Here is a 22,327-nt window from a genome sequence, read left to right on the forward strand (position 1 = left end):
TTTCTATACATGCGTTTATTTAAATATGTAATACATAGTATGTAAGCTTGTATGTATTTACACGTATGTACCTACATGAAAAGAAAATATATAAATAAAAAATAAAAAATAATATAAAGTTTATGTTCGTTGATTCGTTTATATTTCAATTGTAATGCTCGTAATATTTGTCAGATAGATTTACGTTGAAAAGAGAAAATGAAAACGAATGATACTTATAGCGATTAAAGATAATTAAAAAAAAAAAGTAACAATATATCTAAGAGAATGTAAAAGATCTCTTAAAAATAAGCTAAATTTGATATTGTATATATCGTAACATAAAGTATAATATATAACAACAAAAAAAGTAAAATTAACGATTTCGATTAATTTTAATCATCTTATTCTCTTAAATGTCGTACGAAACAAGTTCGCGCACCGCGGGAATTTGAAAAAAAGTGTTTCGTTTTGCGTATTTCTTTTATTTCCTTTTACACAATATCAAGTCTCTCGTGTTATTTTTTTTTTTAAATGATAACAAATAATTGCATACGTAGTCCTTACAGTCGACTGGAGCAATGTCGTGCAAATATCGATTGGCCGGATTCATGCGAAATGCTCTTTAAATACACAAATAGTTGACATTTGTATCTATCCTCTCTTAGCTAATTTTGGCAAACGTTTAAAACACAATGCAAGGTTGACATTCAAATCATGTAAATCACATATATCTATATATATGTACACATACGTCTTGAATAAGTTTAATAAAAACAGAAAGATTCATCTAAGGAAAATAAAAGAAAAATCAAGATTATTAGAATATATTGATCTGTACGAATGAAATTATTGTTTCTATCGAGAGTTAACCTAAGTACATAAATCAGGTGTAAATCTTAAGGGGTATCAAATTAGACGTATATTGTACGAGAGAAGACGCAAACATAGAGCAAGACACATTTCTCAAGGAACGTACTACAAGCAAGATTATGAGAGAGAGAAAGAGAGAGAGAGAGAGAGAGAGAGAGAGAGAAAAAGAGAGAGAGAGAGAAAAGGCACCATCGTGCGTTAAGAAAGGAATAAGAGGAATGTGTGGACGTATAGAGGGATATTGAGGAGGGTAAGGTGGGATAAAAGAGAGAGAGAGAGAGAGAGAAAACGCGATGGAATACAAGTCGAAACGTTTCGTAGTGGGGGGAAAGCACGTCCCCCTCTTCTCCCAAGCATCGAAACGTTAGCACGTCGCCCTTGCTATCGCACAGAATCACGGATAAATCAAACATGGCGATTCGGTCGCTGTTTACGGTCAAGTCGTACGGAACGTAGTTGTGAGACTAGGAAGGTCGCTGTGCATGAGCTTGTGCTTTTAACGGTGATGAGTACTTGTGCCACCGTAAATCGACCGATTTTAGTTAATATTACGAATATGGAGGAACAAAGCGCGAAGGAAACGGTGGAAAAAGCGTCGGACGGTATCGAAGATGGTGTACACGACGCGAAGGGTGTAAAAGAGGTCTCGACGCCTGCGGCGTCATCGTTCCTCTCTTCAAGGCAAGTGTCGCGATCTAGCGGCGAAAATGCCGATACAAAGGCTCGCCATAACGGCAAAAACGTGAGTATCGAATAATATGACATTACTCAAATTTAATTCTTATTTTTATATTACTGAGAATTAATTTTTGTTTCTTTTATAATAAAAATTAATGATATACATTCTATTTCAAAATATTTATTTTTGTTTCCTTTTTTCGTTAAATCTCGTTTAATGATTATTATTTTCATCTTATGGATATTTTGCGAGATACTTATTTTTTAAATCGATATTTCAAAGTTCAAATTATCAAGTAAATTTTAATTTATTATTTATTTATTAATTAGTTAAATATCCAAATTTAATTATGCACATAAAAGTAAAAAATATTCTATATGAAAATTTTAAATAATTTGTCATATGTCATATTGTTAATATCATATTATTAAATAAGGATAAAAATATAAAATTAGGTCTGTAATATTGATTTGAAGTTATGCACAGTAAATTTTTCTGAAGTAATATTCTATAGATATATAGATAAAAATTTGAGTAGTTTTACCAATTATATTGTATTTAGAGAATATGTATAGATTAATTTGTTTAATTTTAGTGGCCTAAATCTTTGATTCGAAGATGTGGTAAATTTGAAAGCGGCAGTGGTAGTGGGGACCAGGATGGTGGAACGCAAGAAGATGGCTCAGACATAGTTACAAAAAAAAGAAAGACTCGTAGAGGGAAACCTAAGCATAAGAAATTGAAACCATATCCAAAACAACAGCTGTCTTATCAACAACGAGCACGTTGTAGATCCATTGGAAGACTTGCAAAAACGGGTAGGCAAATCCGAGCACCTTATAATACAACGCAGTTTCTTATGGATGATCATAGTGACTTGCCTGATCTTGATCAAAAATTATCAATAGCTGCATCTTCAGATTTTGGAGTTACTACTTTTCAGAAACCCCCAGCACCATCTCGTACTAGAGATTCCAGTTTCAGCATTGACTCAGACGAAGACTACTTTTACTCTTCCCCAGAGGATGAAGAAGAATTTTTGACAAAAGAGTTCTCTAGTGCATATGAAGATCTTCATGCAGAAAGACTGAGCACATTGAGTAAATCTGAATTAATACAAGAATATTTACAATTAGAGGCCAAAGTAGACTTACTCACTAAAAGATTACGTGGGAAGAATATCAGTCAGACAGAAGACAAAGAGATAGACAATAAGAATGGAATAACTACTGAATCTGAAGTAGCAAAAAAATTAAAAATCTGTCAGCAACATATTGATGACTTATTAAAACAAAATGAACAACTAAAAAGAGAAAATGAAGCATTGAGAGCACAAAGGCATGGTAGTTCTGTCTCTAGTGTAGACAGTGAAAGCGATAGTGATAGTACAAGTAATGGAAATCGTAGTATATGCGGTTGTCCTCTCAGGAATTCAGAATATTCTCCAGAACACGTATCGTGTAAATGTAGACAAGAGAACAGTGATAAAGATAGTAGCTCAGAGTGTAGTACTGACAGTAAGAGTGATTGTTCCGATATTACTCGTAGTACGACTTCAACACCACCAATTATTGTTACAAATGGACATGTAGTTATAAATGAAATCAATGGCCTACCTACATAAATATTTCAAAAACATACCTGCATTGCTGGTTTGTTTGTTGCTGAGACAGTCTACATATAATAATTCTATGCATCTATATTGACTGACAAGTTATCTTTCTTCTAATGCTGATCGTTAAATTTTAGACTTTTATCTAACACATTTTGGATCTATGAATTACCTTCCTTTTATTCTTTAAGACTGCCTCATGTATACAATATATATGTGTAATAATATGTAAAATACATAAGTAATTATCATTATAACAGCGCAGTTTTGGTATCTGCTTGCATCAGATTATGTTATTAGATTTATTATTCTATCAGAATGTATATTTTCAATCATCATCACTTTTTATTATTTTAATAATTTTTCATTTACCATATTGCACAACATTAGAAAATTCAATTATATTTTATCATCTTGTATACTTTTCTTCATAAATTGTTCATATATTTATAAAAAAATTATATAATATTTACAGGCCATCAACTATTCCATAAATGTATATAAACAAACAAACATGTATATGTATGTATGTATGTATGTATATATATATATATATATATATATATATATATATATATCTATATATATAAATATTAATCTAAAAAGAATATGTTCTAAAAAAGTGTTTTATAAAGCAAAGATTGTGATAATATATGCCAAGAATACAAAATTATTTCTGCATTTGTATAATTACAAGAATTATGATATTAGTTTATGGTCTGATTGTATAATATATAAATGATATTAATATCTATATAATATTAAGAAATTTTATGCTTAAATTTTTAATAAATTTTAAGTTCTATTATAATAGGCATGTTGGATTATTTTTGCTAAAGTATATGTGCATTAGAGTTTTATAAATGTAATATCGATAGGTAATATAAGAAACAAAATGGTTCTTTCAATTTTGAAAAATAGAACGATTTTGAAGATTTTATTTAAATTTTGAATTATTGCATTTTGTTGTGGAAATGAAATCTCTTATCCCTTTCCTTGCATAATGATGAAATGTCTGTGATATTTTATGATGTCCCAATATTTGCATCTTTATTTGATTATATCGTTATGTATTTAAGATTATGGAAAACAAAATGAAATAAATAAATTAATTGAAGAATATTTATTGTAGAATGATCAATGAAGTCAAAACAGAAAATGTTGATATTCGATTAATCGATAATCTCGTATATTTGTATCTTAAATCTCAGGTAATAGTAGTTCTGTCAGTGTTGCCAAATGTAAAATGGTTATATTACAGTAAACGTTATAAATTTTCTGTTGTACATATAATAAATATTTTCATGTGGAAATATTATTACTTGAGTATTATATTTAATTAAAGTTTTATCTTTTTTTACAAACTTTAGTTAGATATTCATAGTTTAACGAACTGTTGATTGGTTAGTATAAGGAATATTTATCATTAAAATAAAAAACAAGTCGTAACAGACTTTGGATGTAAAATAAAATGAAGTGATATATAATAATGATGATCAATGTACAATTATTATATATTTATGTATTTATATTGAGTATTACTAATTTTGTTTTATTTATAATTTAGTTTATAAAATAATTTTCTTTTTTTATTTCGTTGTTTCTGTGCGTATAGAACGTATAAAATTTATGAAAAATTTTGTTTTTGTAGACTGGTTAAGTAATAAAATGTTTTGTAAATATTTGTAGATCTTCGAAAATAAATAATAGGTTAATACATAATTTCATAACATGATTGGAACATTTCAAAATTAAATTGATTTTCTCACAGATGATTACAATAAATAAACTATATAAATTAATCAATTTTATTTTGTTAATATTTTAATTTAATTTTTATTTTTTTTTCTATTTTAGCTTATGTTTAATACCTATTCAAATCTTATTAATAACGGCATGTGTCTAATAAATATTTCTAATATCAACTAAAGTGATAAACATAAAACATCTTAAAATGGAGGTAATTTTTTGAAAATATATAATATTTATATTATTTAGTATCATAATATATAATATTTACCTTTTATATATATATTAATCAAAATATTGTATTGTTTTCTTTCAATTGTGCTAGATATTTATATTATTTTTTAAATATATATATATATTTTTGAAATATATATGTGTTATATATTTGTAGCTACCATTTGAGCTTCCACCTATCTGGCCTGATATAAAAACTGAATTAAAGGAGTATATTGAATGCCCTGAACGGCTTCCCATACATCAACTTGATCATGCTCAATGTTATTGGCCCAGAGAACCTGATATTTGTTCTTTATTAGAATTTGATTTAGCACCACTTAGCACAACTTTAAAATTTGATCGTGATCCAGTAACAGGTCGTGTTGGACAAATGCAAGAAGTTATTTTAAAAGGAGTCGGAGAAAATGCAAGAAATTCAATGTCTATGAAACGTATACCTGGATCTGTTACAGATGATGTTAGAGGTACTTTATATACTTTCCAAAATATTTTACAAACATGTCTACAAAAATACAATACTTACATATTGCATGTTAATTAATAATATTTTACAAAAAATTAATATTTGGTCTAGGCAATACTACTAACATACCATTTTTGCCTGGTGGATTTGATGAACCTATTGTAACAGATGAGATGACAGAAAATATTGATTTTGAGAGGAATTTAAGGACACTAGCAAAAGGATTTAGTTCTGGGATAGAATTTGAAGCTGATAATTGTACGCCAAAGCAGGAATCAATAAATAAACCAACTAAAGTATCAAAAGCAAAAGTACAAGTTGAAGATGATATAACAAGTAAAATAAATTTAATGGCTCTTGTAGAACAAGAAGAGCGTGAGCTTAATCTCTGGTCATCTGTGCAAGAACTAAAAGATGATGATGTACAGGAGTCTCCACAAATACCTGCATTAGAAGATATTCCATTGTTACCAATAGAACCAGAAATACCAGTTTTAAACATTTCTGAAGAACCATCTAAAATTATTGAAATGGAATGGGCAGAACAAATAGATGTTTCTGTGCCAATAACAGATTTTGAGAAGAAAATTCCTGATCCAGCAATGACATTTGAATATGAATTGGATACTTTCCAAAAACAGGCTATACTTAAGTTAGAAGAGAATTGTAATGTTTTTGTTGCAGCGCACACTTCTGCAGGAAAAACTACTGTAGCTGAGTATGCTATTGCTTTAACTCAGAAACATATGACAAGGTAAAAATTACTTATGAAGTAAAATAATTTCTTTTATATGGTTAGCGTATTTATCTGTGATTGCAATTTTATTATTTAAGGGTAATTTATACTTCTCCTATCAAAGCACTATCAAATCAAAAATATCGTGATTTTAAAAAGAAATTTGAAAGTGTTGGTTTAATAACAGGGGATATTCAAATCAATGAGAGTGCATCTTGTCTTATTATGACTACTGAAATATTACAATCAATGATATATGGAGCATCAGAAGTTCTTAGGGATTTAGAATTTGTAATATTTGATGAAGTACATTATATTAATAATGAGGATGTAAGTATTATTTTTGCACTATTTCAAAGATCACAAATTTGAAAGACACCGATTTTTTAATTGTATTAAAAAATCTTATATTATTTATATTTTATATATCTTATATTATTTGTTTAGAAAATATTTCTATTTTCTATATATAATGTATATAATGCAAATTTTTTTATTTCTAAAATATAGCATGTTAAATTATTTTATATTTATTATTATTGTCTACTATTTATTAGTATTATTTAAAGTTACAACTATAGTATTTCATAAACATATAGCGGGGTCATGTATGGGAAGAAATAGTGATTCTTTTACCACAAACTGTCAATATAGTTATGCTGTCAGCAACTGTGCCAAAACCAATAATATTTGCAAATTGGGTTGGTCGTATCAAAAAACGGAAAATGTACGTAATCAGCACTTTAAAGAGACCTATACCATTGCAACATTATTTATATACTCCTACTAATGACAAGGAACGTGGCACATTAGTTTTAGTTCTTGATTCAAATGAAGAATTTTCATTGAATGGGTAACTGAATTTTTTGTATTAGTTTTTTTATTAGAATTTTACGAACAATAAGTTTAGGATAGTATTAGAATTAATTTTAATATACCAAATATTTCTTATAGATGGCATCAAGCAACAAAAAATATTCAATCTGTTAAAAGCCTACAAAGTAAAAACACTAACACAAAAGATATTAGAAAAAAGAGATTTTCTGCAAAAGAGCAAATGATGTTATGGAAGAATTTTGTGAATTACTTAAAACATAATGTATGATAAAAAAACTTAAGAATATTCATATTTTATTTTCTTGTATTTAAAAGCTTTTATTGAAAGAACATGCATTTTTAGGATAAATTGCCTGTTGTTGTATTTACGTTGTCTAGGAAACGTTGTGATATCAACGCAAACAGATTAATGAATATTCAACTAACTACATTAGCTGAAAAAATGGAAGTAAAACGCTTTTACCAGCATATTATGAAATATTTGAAAGGTAGTGACAAGCAATTACCACAAGTTTGTATGATGCAAAATCTTTTAGAAAACGGTATTGGTGTACATCATAGTGGGATATTGCCTATTTTAAAGGAAACTGTAGAGATGCTTTTCCAAAACGGTGTTGTTAAGGTAACTTATTCTTATTTATTATTATTAGGACAGTTGTTATATATTGTGATGAAAAAAAAAAATAAGATTCTGTTTTGATTGTATGTTATATTATAGTTATTATTTGCAACTGAAACATTTGCTATGGGAGTCAATATGCCAGCACGGACAGTGGTATTTGATTCAATAACTAAATATGATGGTAATGGATTTCGTACCTTGTATCCTACCGAATACATCCAAATGGCTGGACGTGCTGGTCGAAGAGGTCATGATATAACTGGTACAGTTATAGTAATATGTAATACAGAAGTTCCACACTTTAATGAATTAATGCCAATGATGCAAGGTGAAGCAAAAACATTGGAATCACAATTTAAAGTAACATATTCTATGGTTTTAAATTTGAGAAGAACAAATGAACTAGTTACTGTAGAATCCATGATGCGCAGATCATTTAAAGAGTCATATCTAATATTAAAAGAAGATAAATACCAAATTGATTTACGTAAAGTTGAAGAAAAATTAGCAGCGTTACCACCATTGACGAATATACAAAAGAAATTATCTGGTTTTTATGAAATTGCAATTAATTATTTACAAGAACTTCGTTATTTGAAACCTTATATGCTTGAATCTAAAAAAGCAATAAATAGTTTAACTAAGGGTAGAATTTTAATCATATCATATGAAAGTCATTATAGAAATTTAGCTCTACTATTGGATGTAATTTCACGTAAACAAAATGGAAATCAATATAAAGTATTGATATTAAAAAATACAAATGCACAAAATGTTAATAATGATAGATTATTAGAAAATTCTAATAATGTAATCTGTAAAGAAAAATCTGAAAGTTGGTATAGCATTATCAGTCTAACCAAAAAAGATATATTTGTACCAAGTGGGGTTCCATCACATGAAGTTATAACGATTTCTGCATGGAATATACTAGAAATAACAAATTGTCAAGTTAAGGTTGATTGTGGTATGGTACTGAAAGATTGGGAAAAAAGACAAATATCAAGATTTAGGTAAACAAAATAATAATATAATAATAAATAAATTTAAAGTTTATTGTATGTATATTGTATCTTAAACTGTCTATAGGCATGATCTACCTGGTCCAACTTGTCAAACAGCCATTCAAGAATTAATGGCAATATCTTTAAATGCTGCTAATGATGATAGTATATTATTACCTTACGTTACAATGAAAGTAACTGAAAACTTAAATCCCAGAATGAAACATTTATGCAAACAGAAACAAGCTCTTAGCAGCATGAAATGTATTGATATTCTTAACTTTGAAGAACAATTTGAAACTGTATTTTATCGAAATGAATTGGAAACAGAACGGAAAAAACTTCAACTTAGTCTTAGTGATGAAGGATTATCTTTATATCCAGATTATATAAATATGGTTTCACTTCTTAAACATCTAGGATATATAGATAGTGATGAAAGAAGTTAGTAAACTTTATATGTTTTCATAATACATTGTTTAAAATTGTGAAAATTGTTTTTCTATTCTTTACATATCATTTTGCAGTTGCTTTAAAAGGCAGAGTTGCATTGCAAATAGGAATTAACGAGTTACTCATAACAGAGCTAATTTTAAAAAATGTTTTAACTGTTTTACAACCAGCTGAAATTGCTGCACTATTATCTGCTTTGATATTTCATCAAAAGTCAAATTCTGAATCGACATTTCCAGTTGATTTTCATCACTTGAGAAAGGTAAAATTTAATAGAATTTCTTGTTTTTTCTTTATAACGTATTATTGAATTGACTGAATATTTTATAATTAAAAATAATAAGAAATAGATATGTAATAATTGATTGTTATTGATTAACCATTTTTTTTAGGAACATCAAATTATGCAGAATGTACATGCCGAGTTACAAAACTTAGAACAAATTTATAATTTGAATACACTACAACCATTGAATTTTGGTTTGGTTGAAGTTGTTTATGAATGGGCACAATCAAAATCATTTGCTGAAATAATGCAGAAAATCGATGTGCAAGAAGGTATTATAGTTAGATGCATTCAACAACTTAATGAAACCTTGCAAGATGTGAGAAATGCAGCTGTGACAATTGGTGATCCAGTTTTAAAAGAAAAAATGGAAGAAGCATCCACAGCAATAAAACGTGACATAGTTTTTGCTGCGTCCTTATACACTCAAGATTAATTATGGAGTAAATTGTAATTATAAACTTACTATTTTCTTGTTGGAAACAAATGATCAGATGTTTGTATGTGACATTAAATATAAAGATAATAATTTATTATTGTAAAATTTCAAAAATAATGAATTTGGAAATAAATTTGATATTTTTGTTATATATAGATAATTAAAGCAATATTAAAATATTTAAAATATTAAATATTGCAGAATAAATATTGTCAATTAATATTCTTTCTTTTTTGTGATAATAACTTGGACAATCCTACTAAAAATTTATTGTTATATTTGAACAATATATATATATATATATATTGTTCAAATATATATATATATATATATTATATATTAATATATATATATATAGAAAGAGAGAGAGAGAGAGAGAGAGAGAGAGAGAGAGAGAGAGAGAGAGAATTTTATACTTTTTTAAGTTGCAAATCTAGAATTGAGTAAAATCTTTCCGATTAAGTAAAAACAAGAATAAACGACTTTATAAACTTAAGAGTTTAATTTATATTCTAAAATTTTGGTTAGGATATATCTGTAAGCAACTTTGCAGTAACATATTTACGTTAACATATATACTTATATAAAATATATATTTTACTAATTAATTTACAAAGTACGTTGATCTGTATTATTGAGATTGCCTTGACCTTTGTTTAATTCAGAGATACATGCCCATTGACCTTCTGAATTTTCACGCCAAAGAGAAACTTTATTATCTCCACCACTAACTGCTAAAATACCACCTGTCAGAGACCAACTAACATTCCAAATTACATCATCAAAAATATTAAGAACATTTGATGTCCAATTCAAGTAATCGTTTGATGTCCATATAACTACACGACGATCTTGAGAACATGAAGCTAAGGTAGCTCTAGAAGGTCCAACTGCTGGGGCCCATTCAACATCACGTACCTATCAGAAAAAGTCGAATTAAAATATAATTTTTAAAAAATAATCTTATATATTATGAATTAAATTCAAGAATATAAATTAAAAAAATTGAGTTACCCAGTCACTGTGAGCTTCCAGTTTATTTTCTTCTATCCATCTGTCACCTTCTTCTTTCCATATCTTTACTAAATTATCGCAACCTCCAGTAGCTAATCTTTTTACTGGGCCAGTTTTTTGTTGAATATTGTTTGAATCAAAACTAGTATCTATTGCAGGGCACCAACTTACTGCATTACATCCAATAGTATGTGCATTTGTTATTTTTTGTGTATCCCAGGTATCGGCATTATTAGTAAGTATAGAAATGGAACCATCTGAACTACCGCAGGCTAAAATCAAACCAAATTCGTGTGGTGCCCAAGCAACTGAATTGACTGAAGAATCATGTCCTGTATGTTCATAAATTTTTGTCCATTCACCAAGTTCTTTCCAGATAATAACTTTTCTATAAAATATAAGATATTAAATGAAACAAAGATATGCTTGCATTCAAATTGCTGACATATGACAATAGTTATCAATAAAAAGGAACCAACCGATCATAACTACATGAAGCTAGAATGTTTCCAAATTTTGGATGTGCCCAAGCAACTTGCCACACTGGACCTACGTGTCCTTTAAGATCTGCAACTAAACTCTGCGATCCATTTTTTAAGTCAAAAATCTTTACAGAATTGTCACTTGAACATGTTGCTAACCTCAAACCATAATAATCCATTTCAGCATCATGGATCATATCTTCGTGATTTGTATCAACAGTATTTAGAACAGACACCATGTTGTATTATTTATTATTTGATTATCTTAATGATTTAATCCATAAACTGATTAAAATTTATAATAACTAAATATTTACAGACGTACCGAAGGTTATGTTATTTCCCCGCCTGTCACTACGTGGAAGCATGTGCGCAAATACACTGCGCACTCTACTTATAAATGAAGTAATACCGATTTAAAATTCATTCTTTTTCTATCTTTCTCTTTCTTTCTTTCTCTCTCTCTCTTTTCCATTCTCTTTCTCTCTGTCATTATAGAATATTTTATATTTAATGCTGTTATAAATCGATAAATTGCATTAATTATGATTAATTTTATACGATCGTATAAATTAATGAGTTTAAAAACAACATTAATAAATAATATATTTATTTTTTCGGATAAATTTCGGTATATTTTTTTGAAAGAACAAGAAATGAATACATCAGATGCTTCGGATGTTTTCGATTGGCCCACGAGGGATGCGTTTGCAGCGACAAAGAGGAGAATGATTTTGAATGCGATGATTGTCATAGATAATTTTTTATTTCTATATTACAGATGCTTTTTCTATATTAGTTATCATTTTGTTTTTTTCTTTCTTTTTTAATCAGATTAACCAAGATTCTTTTAGATGTTTCATGTTTTTTTTTGCTTATGAAGATTTATTTCGTTAATAATTCAAAATATAAGTTATACTTTCCTTTATAAATTTGTGTTTTTATTGTATTAATTTCCGCTATACAAAGTGACCATTTGATAGTTACTACATAGTCGGATCGATATAATTATATTAATTTGTAAATAATATTAATTTATATTCAATATGCATAATATAAAAAATAAAAAAACACTGAGGTATTTACAAAATCGTATGGTGTATTACATAATAAATTTACTGTATCTTATCGTACAAGAATTTACTTTTAATACTTTATTTCAGAATCGAAGTTTATAGTGGCCACTTTCTAGAATTTTTCCTATATGTGTGTCTATACATACACACATACGTATAAAATATATAGTTTTGATTAAAAAAAAAACTATGGGTGTGTGACGACAAATTAGAGTGTATGTAAGAAAACGAAAATTAACATGTATTTTAACTTAAAGAATCTTCCAATATACCAATCGATTTCCGAATAAATGATTTTTAATCGACATTTTTAACAAGTAGTAACAACGTCGAGAATAAAAGATATTCGTATGGAAAATAATTCTATGCAAGAAGATGGACATTTTTCTTATAATTTTTTTCATATTTTCTGCTTTATTTCTATATTAATTATAAATTTTCATAGTTTGAACTAACAAAATATCCGTTTAGATAGTTTTTAAGTTCGTATATTATATTTCTAGTATTTCGATATTCTTTTATAATAGATCGAAAAATTACAAGCTTTGTGGGGTGGGTATTGCATAGGTGACATATTGCACATACTTGAGAGTCCACTTAGTTTCTTCGCTGTTGATTATTCTTATCATTTTTAATTATTTTGTGGTACCGATGACAACGGAGCTTCGTTGTCTTGTTAATTACAGATAATTAGTATATTTTTTCTAACGTACACCTCTGTTTTACATATCAATCAATTGTCGGAAATGTAATTTTCACGAGTCAACAATTGCAAGTCGTTGCATCGCCTTGTTGAAAAGATATCCACGAAAATAAAATTTGCGTCTTGGCGTCTTTTAGAAATACTTTTTATTTCGAATTTTCAGCTTCTATTTTCACGATATCGATACTTTTTTCATCCATTAACGATACTCAAATTAATAATCTTTCATTAATTAATCGCGATCGATTGAATTTTGTCTTATATATAGTTTTCATATCATATACACATAAGTATACATGTATATATATGTATTGGGTTGTCCGGAAAATTTGTACCGATTTTGAAGAAAAATTGAAACGCAGAAGATTTAAATTTTAGTATACATTTATTAAATTATATAGGTGCCATTCTGTTCTACAACCTTTCTCCATCTTTCAGACAACTTGAAAATTCCTTCCTTCCAGAATCTCTGAAAAACTTTTTTACATGATTTTTTATATCGATCAAAGAGTTGAAGTTTTTTCTATTAAGGGAATTTTGTAATGATCAGAATAGGTGAGGTCTAGTGAATATGGTGGATGGGGTAGAATATCCCAACCGAGCTCCAACAACTTTTATCGAGTTATCAAAGACATATAAGGCCGCGCATTGTCCTGACGAAACACGACGCCCTTTCGATTCGTTATTTCTGGACGTTTTTGTTCAATTGTTTTTATTTGTCTAACTGATAACAATACTTCTCTGAATTTATCGTTTCTCGTAATAATTAATGTCCGAAACGAGCATAAGTGAGCAAAAAACCATGAATAAGACTTTGGTTTTACTTACGAATGATTCCCTATATGTGTAGTCTCTAATATATTTTTTTCTAGTGAATTTTTTATTATTATTACGTCAGGATATTCTTGTTTCATCTAATTTGTTTATTTAATTAACAGTGCTGTTAATTACTACTCTTTTTCTTTCTTAATGTTTGTCCACAATATTAGTTATGAAATCGGGTATTTATTCACCGGATTTCGTATAAATAAAGCATATAATGTGGTGTACTATTTCATGTATTGTTTCACTCTTAGGCTATTTAATCGTATTCTATTTCGATATTTTATATATTGATATACCAACAAATAAATAAAAAGACAAACTCTCTATTTGATAGATGGATTCTGTCAGTTAAGTGCTGAATCATAATTCCATTCGTTCATTAAAACAGTCGTTTAATGAAAGGAATCGTCCGAGATTGGTTTTTATATACATTAAATATTTCAATAAATATGTTTTTATAATGAAACTTTATAATTGCATAATTTGTATCTATATATATATATATATATTTCATACTTAGATGTTAATACAGTTATCGTGGATCGCTCAAAGGTCCTTATGCGGTGTTTAATGTAGTAAAGTAATATAAGGATTTTTACAACTCTACTTTTACCATGATGTAGTAACTATTATAATCACATCGTTATCATCATCCTTTTCCTCCCCCTCCTTTTCCTTTTGTGTGAGTACTTACTCAAAGTAGAATATACTTGCATACGTAAAATGGAAATATTACAATTTTTGTCATCTATTAAATTATTATCAAATCTTGTGAATATTAAAATTCTTGTGATTATCAAAACTTTTTCATTTGTTAAATGCAAGCAGTTAATCTTAATAGATTCATCGATTAAAATGAATATTATGTCTGCTGGAACATTCGATTACATACTATAAATTAGGATAGCTTAATGGTATAAGTCAAATATTAATAAATTTTTCATTTTTTTTTTTTTTTTTTTTAATAAATAAATAAATAAAGATTATTAGAAAATCGAGACGTGCCCAGATAGAACAGGAAATGCAGTTAAGGATATATGTTGGGATTCGTCAGTGGGGTTTGGGGTGATGCATTCGCGAATTTTGCCATGCTTCAGTAGTTATATTATTTAGAAGAAATCGATACTTTACATTGCAAGCACTTACTGCTCGTTAGGTTAAATAAAAAAAAAGTAATAAAAAAAACAGCGAATGTGTTTTTTACTTCCCAATTTCTTTTTACTTCCCAATTCCCTTTAGTCTCGTTTAATGCAACACAAGTGGTTCTTGTTGCGTAAAGTAAGATCAGGTCAAGAATAGGTCTGTTACGATTTCATTCTTGTAGTATAATCCACTGCAGCATGTTAATTTTTGTGGGTGTGTTGTTTTAAGTGATAGATCGTTCTTTGATGCGTAAACTTTTCATATGTTCGCACGTAAGGAATGCTCCAATGCAATAGTTAAGGCACAAAACAAGAAGAGGCTATATGCTGAAGAGGCTCCCATAAACTGCGGTTCAAGAGGACAAATTTCGACTACAAGTCATTTTTCGGAGGTGATCGGCATGTCGAATCCTTTGTTAATGGCTTGTGAACTTATAAAAATCCCCTTTATCTTATTACAACGTTGATACTTATACTCGTAGTAGTGTAGTAATAGTTTGATACTGGATGGAGATGATGGATCATTCTATCTCCTTGCTACGGCATTTCGTATTTGCGTACGTGAAAAATCAAAGCCCTTGTGATTAGAGTCAAGTTTTTGCAGTTAGTTACTAGAGTTTTTTATTATTTATTATTTATTCTTATATAGAGTTTTATTTAATTAACAGAGTTTTTTTAATTTTTTCTTAAAGTAAAGTCAACTCATAGAATATTTTCAAAATAGAGTTAATTTTTCATTTTAAAGTATGGTCGAGTCATTGCATTTTTCTTTTTAAATTAAAGTCGTATTTTCTTTTTTAAATTAAATTTGAGCCCTTGTATTTTTTCTTTTTAAATTAAAATCGAATCCTTACATTTTTAAAGTTTTAAAGTAGTAAAATCTTTAGATTTATAGTTATAAAAATAGAGTCACGCTCGTTAAATATTGTGTAGACATCTATGGCCTGCAACAATATTACACTTAGGTGTACATCTGGTTACCTAAGCGTGTAGATTTTTAATTCAGAATAATCATATATTTTTTCTCTTTCATTTTCATAACTGCATAATGTTTATATATATATACGAGATACATACATATTTCATACCTATATGTCAACACAGTACTATCACGGGTCGCTCAAAAACCCTTATGTGGTAAATTATGTGTTCACAGGATGGTAAAATCATTTTTATAATTTCTTAGTTTTACCAAGAGTTGTAAAATGACATATGTGGTAACTATCAGCATTATCATCCTCCTCATTATTCTTTTGTAGTCAAATTCTTTTTAATCTAATTATTCTGATTATTCTGATTAAAAATCTACAAAATTGATGTACACATCGAGAAAGAACATATCTGCATTCAGGAATGCAAATGAATATATTATAGCAAGAATATATATTTCTCATTCAGAATGATCAAAAATAAATAAATGAATGAATGCACTAATATAGATACTTAATGAACCAATATTTCAATATTTCAATCTCATAATATTCTTCTCAAGAAATTGAAGTTTTCTAACAATAAATAGGGAATATTTCCTTTTATTCCATATATAATAATTAACTTATATTTAATATTAATTTTTTTGACCATTTTAATGCTTGTTTTTCGGTAAATTGTAAAAAGTATCAAGGTTAAATATTACAAATATAATATAATATCCTTTTATCAATGGATATTAGCAACAATATAAAAAAAATAATATTTGGAAGTTTGTAATACTATCATATATGATATAAAAATAAAGATTAGAAGATCAGATTATAAAGAAACAATAAAGATTATAAATGCATAATATAAAATTGATTTATGTTTCAGATTTTCCAATCAAATAAAAGTCAAAGCAAAATAATAATGTGAATAAATAAAAATACATTTAATTATTGAGGACTTGAATGAAGATTTAGAATTATAAAAAATGAAAACCGATATAGAATGAATTGTTTGGAATTATTTCTTTTATTCATTTGAAATATTAAAGAAATTTTTAATTAATCTTTACAGAATTGATTTCTGTTTCAGAAAATATCTAAATTAATAAGATTCGATTTTCCTTTTCGTTGGTGTTGTTTCGTGTGTATGTGTGTTTATATGAGTGTTGTGCATATAAAATAATTATTATTTTAATATATATTTTATTTTCAGAAAATAATAATATTATAAACTTCTTATATCCACAAATAACTGGTTCATTGCTCATAAATGCTAATTTGTTATATAAAATTTACATATTATTTTGAATGCTTCTTGTTTAATTATAAAATAGTTTAGATGTTTTATGTTCATGGATATACAGGTGTATTATTTACAATTAAAGAAATTATATACATAATCTAGTGTAAGATAATAAGATAATTTATGTACTGTAAAAAAAAGAATGGCAAAATGGTCAATCTTTAATCTTATAAAAAATTAGATTCTTTTTGTTACATTTTAAATAATAAGGCGATATTTTTATAATATTATGTATTATTATCAAATAATATTTAATAAAATACATAATCTTTATATAATCTATATACGTTACATATATAATAATCATTGTATTCTATTTGTAGTTTCAACATAATCATTTTGTTTCAATATTCACATTAATCGAGTTTGGGAATAAAGTTTCATGAAGAAAGATTGAAATGCTCTCTTTTTCGGATAGGTAGGTCAACATCAAACGGTTTTATAAATTTTCGTCTTATTACGATTGATTAGAATAAAATTTTTGGTTCGTTTCACGAATGATTTCTTTTCTTTTTCCAAATTATGATAATTATTATTGGATACGTAATAATAATCATTCTATGTAATTGGTTATAAAAAAATTGATATATGTAATTAAGAATAGAGTTTGAGCTCGTGGATCTTCGTATGTATCAACCTCCATGTGATAAGACTTGGAAGTCGATATTAGTTGTAATATATGATTAATATAAATAATGCAAATGCTATTGAGCTAATGGCTGCATTTAAATTCAATCAAAATTTACTATGTTCCATGATATTTTTTTCTATCTTCCCATATTGTCCATTTTTTAAATAGAGTTATAGATAGATTATTTTATTATTTAATGTAATTCATTATTATATCTGCTTTGAAATTATATAATATATGCAATATAATATTTTTTTATTGATACCTATATAATAAAATTATATATATTATATATATTATATATATAATTTTGTAAATATTTTTTGTTCGAATAGTTTATGTTTAATTTATGAAGTCATGTTTAAGGTTTTAGGTGATTAAGAGAAATCAGATTGAGAATATAGTTCGCTGAAGTCTAATTGAAAAATGATACACAAGAGAAAACAAAATGACAGAGATAGTAATTAAATTGCACAAATAACTAAATTGCAAGTATTTATTCGTCCTTTACCTCGTTATACAATTATTAATACGTAGATTTACGCATGACTGAATAAAATGAACTATACATTCCTACATATATACATACATATATGCATACATACCTATACACATATCTTTTTAGATTTTTGAAAAATGTTATTTTCTTTGCGAAAGTTATGTTTAAAAATAAGTAATACTCAAGAATTATATTCACACAAATAAAAGGCTATTCTGAAAATTTTAAAAGATAATTTCGTGTAGAAAGTCTTTATCTTTTGAATGAACTGTTGATCACCAAAATCGGATGGAAATTGCGACTATTATTTTGTGTCGTTCAAAAGTTTTCACGCTCTTGTTCTAACCAGAATGGATGAACTAATGATTATTATTATTATTATTATTATTATTATTATTATTATTATTATTATTATTATTATTATTATCATCATCATCATCATCATCATCATCATCATCATCATCATCATCATCATCATCATCATCACTGCCATTATTATTATTGTAATTGTAAAATTGTATCCAGATACGTACGAATGCATGCGCACATACCACACATATATATATACACATATACACAAAATAACATAAATTACCTAACTTTGACCTGCTATCTTGAGTCCCATTACTCCTACTGTCATGACGGGATCTACTATTGATCAAAATGCTTCTCCTACCTATGCTTTTCATTTTCTCGAACCTTCGAATTAGGAAAAAGAATCCTAGAAGACGACTTGAAAATATTACTATTTTTGACATTTAAAAATCACTTTCCAACTCTAAAAAATTTCTATAATATTATCGTATTCAGTGAAATAAATAATAAAATAAAATATTGAGTAGAAGAAAGTTTGAGAAGAAGTTTTTCGATAATAGGAGATTCTTTATATTTTCCTACAGAAAATCTCTTTTCCCTTGATGAATACGGAATATTTTTTATTTAGAAATTACGAACTTCTCCGAAGATGAAATAAAATGCCATACGAACACCATTGTTGGCACTTCACGCAGCAGCTATTTAGACGTTCGATAAGAAACTATCTAGCAATCGAACTCAGACGAGAAGGCTACAGCTGACTTAAGCAAGGAAAACTCAAGACGAACATCAAGCAAAGAAGATTATCGTCTGGAAATATGACTGAAATCCAACAACCGAATGACTAGCCATTAGTCGATAGTGTCATCTTATTTAATTCTGTAAGTCGAAACGAAATGAACGCATAAAACAAATAACATATTTATATTACAATATTAGTAAAAAAATTATAATTTTTATACTGCAAAATGATAACGATAGAGAAATTAATGCAAAAATTAACCTACGATTAAAAAATAAACCCTATCTCTCAACGTATAAAAACCCCTAAAAAGAAACGATATTATTCAGTAAAAGAAGTAGCCGAATGTATTATAGTATTCAATGGTTCAAATGTACACGCTAAATCATTTATTCTTGCATGTGAAAACGCTCGCGATCTCATAGATCCAATGGATATTCCGTACTTGAGTCACATTATTCGTTCGAAGATCCGTAGTGAAGCAGATATAAATTTATATTACGTAGATACAGATTTTGATAATATAATGTATGAGATAAAATAACTATATTTACCGTGAGACGTTAAGTGAAAATGGCAAAATGAATTAGCTTCTGTAAAACAAGAGTCCTATGAAACTTCGTTAGAATACGGTGAACGCATAAAGAAAATAGTAAATTACGCAAGAAAAGAAATACAAGAAAATAATAGACCAGAAATTGCAATAAGTATAATAAAAAGTTTAGAAAACACTGCTCTGAATAGTTTTGTGGTTGGACTGGAAAATAAGCAATTAGAGAATAAAATAAATTATACAAATCCAAAATCTTCAAGAGAAGCGATAGAAAATGCAGAAATAATTTGGAATTATATTAAAAATAAACACATGAGCTTTGCTATGAATACATCCCCAAACTTTGATGATGATTATCAATATTATGAAAAGTCAGGACGCATTTATTACAATTATCCTGAAAAAGTCAAGCTTTGGAATATTTTATGCCTGCACAAGTAACATAAAGACCACAATACTACACTAATGTAGACACATATAATAAACGTCAACGACAATATAAAACAAATGATATTGAATATGAATACCCATAATACGATCTGTCAAATAGTTATTATGCATCCAGGAAAAACGATATAGTACTTCCAGATATATTTTGCGAATATTGTAACCATACAGATCATATTATCGAGGAATGCAAAGCATTTATAAAAATTTGCAAATTTTGTAAAAGATGTGAAATGCGAAGACACAACATTAGCGAATGCCGTAGAATACAAAATCCAACATTGTACACACAATCAAACAATTACCCAATCATACGTGAAAGAGTTTATACATTTTATCATTACGGACAAGCGATCGATGAATATAGAACTTCAACGATGACAGTCAAAAATTCTGTAAATACTACAGAAATTTCGGTTAATACGGTCATCGATGAACGCAAAAACGATAAACTATAAACAAATTCGAACTCTCGATAACACGAAAAATTTAGGAAACGCTCATAACAGTTTAGGAAAAAATGATATATCATGGAAACTTTAAAGTGGAAATTTTACATAACATAGAAAATAGAAAAATAATTATAAGAAACTAAAGAAGATAATCCTAAAAATGAAAGTATTAAAAATACAAATTCTTAAGACGCAAATTTAAAACATAATTAAGGTGAAATCTAATGGATTGATTATCGAAAAAAGTGAAACTTCATATAGATTAGGAGATAAGATAATTATGATAAATTCCAAACAAACAAATGGAAATACTAATGATAACGATCGAAACATGATACGTATATCAAATCTTTCTCTAAATAAAGAAAATATTTTATATTAAAGTAATAAAAAAAAGCATCAAAAGCTTTTCTCAAGAACTACAGCAAAGATCCTTTTAAAACTAAAATAAAGAAAACTCAAATTTTTTTAACTTGAAACAAGGTACCTGAAAACTATATAAACTCTTAAATAGTTACGCAGGTACGAATAAACCCTTCAAATAAGAAAAACGAGAAATATTAAGAGTTCAGTATTTTTTTTCGAACATGGACGAACCACTAACATTTTCGATAATCCTGCAGATAATTTAAAGCTGAACATTTTACTCAATGTGAATTTATCATAAACTAAAAAAATCTCCTAGTTGCATATAGTATTTAATTTAAAATACGTAAAGGATTATATTTTTATGATATAAAAATTATTTATTATAAATGTGACAAATATAATTCGTAAGATATTAATATATGTGGCGTCTCATAAAAAAAAAAAAATGATAAATTAAAAAAAGAAAAAGAAAATATAAATATGTATATACATTTAGATATAAGAAAATTGTAAAAAACGTCCTCAATAAAAGTCTACATCTTTTTTTAAAGGAGTGAAATGTTATTCCTCTCGATCGTCCATATCATTTTATTATTATAATTATACTTATAATCAAAATCAAAAATTTGAATTAGATTATATAATCCGCTCAGCAAAGAAAAATAAATATAAATCTTCAATTAAAAAAACTTTAACAAAACTGCAGAAACAAATTTCATTTTCCATTTTCGTCGTCGTCGTTCACAAAACTGAATCATTGTTTTGTTGAGAAATTAGAGTACTTTTAAGATAAGTTTCAATTTGTTGACCGTATCGCATAATTCCCCTGCACAATCTTTTGTAAGCAGTAAATAATTATTTTTTAATTAAATATTTAATCAA

At 27.3% G+C, this 22,327-nt stretch overlaps 3 protein-coding genes across 5 annotated transcripts; 2 read left to right on the plus strand and 1 right to left on the minus strand.

The window, feature by feature from the left end:
- Positions 1-1,181: 1,181 nt before the first annotated feature.
- On the plus strand, positions 1,182-3,557 carry LOC124950540 (protein HEXIM1-like). The gene is made up of 2 exons (XM_047497377.1): positions 1,182-1,594; positions 2,127-3,557. Exons 1-2 carry the CDS (start codon positions 1,358-1,360, stop codon positions 3,153-3,155), a joined length of 1,266 nt encoding a protein of 421 aa, XP_047353333.1. The 5' UTR covers positions 1,182-1,357; the 3' UTR covers positions 3,156-3,557.
- Positions 3,558-3,755: 198 nt separating this feature from the next.
- On the plus strand, positions 3,756-10,990 carry LOC124950441 (helicase SKI2W). Of its 2 annotated transcripts, XM_047497127.1 has the most exons (13): positions 3,756-4,546; positions 5,001-5,103; positions 5,284-5,593; positions 5,704-6,346; positions 6,427-6,658; positions 6,928-7,181; positions 7,283-7,427; positions 7,509-7,787; positions 7,884-8,800; positions 8,877-9,235; positions 9,319-9,506; positions 9,637-9,980; positions 10,635-10,990. In XM_047497127.1, the coding sequence occupies exons 2-12, from the start codon at positions 5,098-5,100 to the stop codon at positions 9,964-9,966; spliced, it is 3,663 nt and encodes a 1,220-aa protein (XP_047353083.1). In that variant the 5' UTR covers positions 3,756-4,546; positions 5,001-5,097; the 3' UTR covers positions 9,967-9,980; positions 10,635-10,990. The 2 variants fall into 2 exon arrangements, with proteins under 2 accessions (XP_047353083.1, XP_047353084.1); XM_047497128.1 differs by lacking the exon at positions 10,635-10,990 and having other exon boundaries at positions 9,637-10,129.
- Positions 10,544-11,920, minus strand: LOC124950442 (protein SEC13 homolog). 2 transcript variants are annotated; one of them, XM_047497129.1, is made up of 4 exons: positions 11,791-11,920; positions 11,463-11,664; positions 10,984-11,371; positions 10,544-10,887 (listed from the first exon to the last, which is right to left on the minus strand). In XM_047497129.1, exons 1-4 carry the CDS (start codon positions 11,831-11,833, stop codon positions 10,579-10,581), a joined length of 942 nt encoding a protein of 313 aa, XP_047353085.1. In that variant the 5' UTR covers positions 11,834-11,920; the 3' UTR covers positions 10,544-10,578. The 2 variants fall into 2 exon arrangements, with proteins under 2 accessions (XP_047353085.1, XP_047353086.1); XM_047497130.1 differs by having other exon boundaries at positions 11,463-11,849.
- Between the last annotated feature and the right edge of the window lie 10,407 nt (positions 11,921-22,327).

Source organism: Vespa velutina, chromosome 7 (genome assembly GCF_912470025.1).
Source record: "Vespa velutina chromosome 7, iVesVel2.1, whole genome shotgun sequence".
Taxonomy (NCBI): Eukaryota; Metazoa; Arthropoda; class Insecta; order Hymenoptera; family Vespidae; genus Vespa; species Vespa velutina.

Coding starts and splice junctions, on each gene's coding strand:
- LOC124950540 (XM_047497377.1), top strand. CDS start 1,358: ATGAGTACTTGTGCCACCGTAAATCGACCGATTTTAGTTAATATTACG. Junction 1,595..2,126: donor CTCGCCATAACGGCAAAAAC/GTGAGTATCGAA, acceptor GTTTAATTTTAG/TGGCCTAAATCTTTGATTCG.
- LOC124950441 (XM_047497127.1), top strand. Junction 6,347..6,426: donor ACTCAGAAACATATGACAAG/GTAAAAATTACT, acceptor TTATTATTTAAG/GGTAATTTATACTTCTCCTA. Junction 9,507..9,636: donor ATTTTCATCACTTGAGAAAG/GTAAAATTTAAT, acceptor CATTTTTTTTAG/GAACATCAAATTATGCAGAA.
- LOC124950442 (XM_047497129.1), bottom strand. CDS start 11,833: ATGCTTCCACGTAGTGACAGGCGGGGAAATAACATAACCTTCG. Junction 11,665..11,790: donor GGGAAATAACATAACCTTCG/GTACGTCTGTAA, acceptor CAAATCACGAAG/ATATGATCCATGATGCTGAA. Junction 10,888..10,983: donor TGGAAGCTCACAGTGACTGG/GTAACTCAATTT, acceptor TTTTTCTGATAG/GTACGTGATGTTGAATGGGC.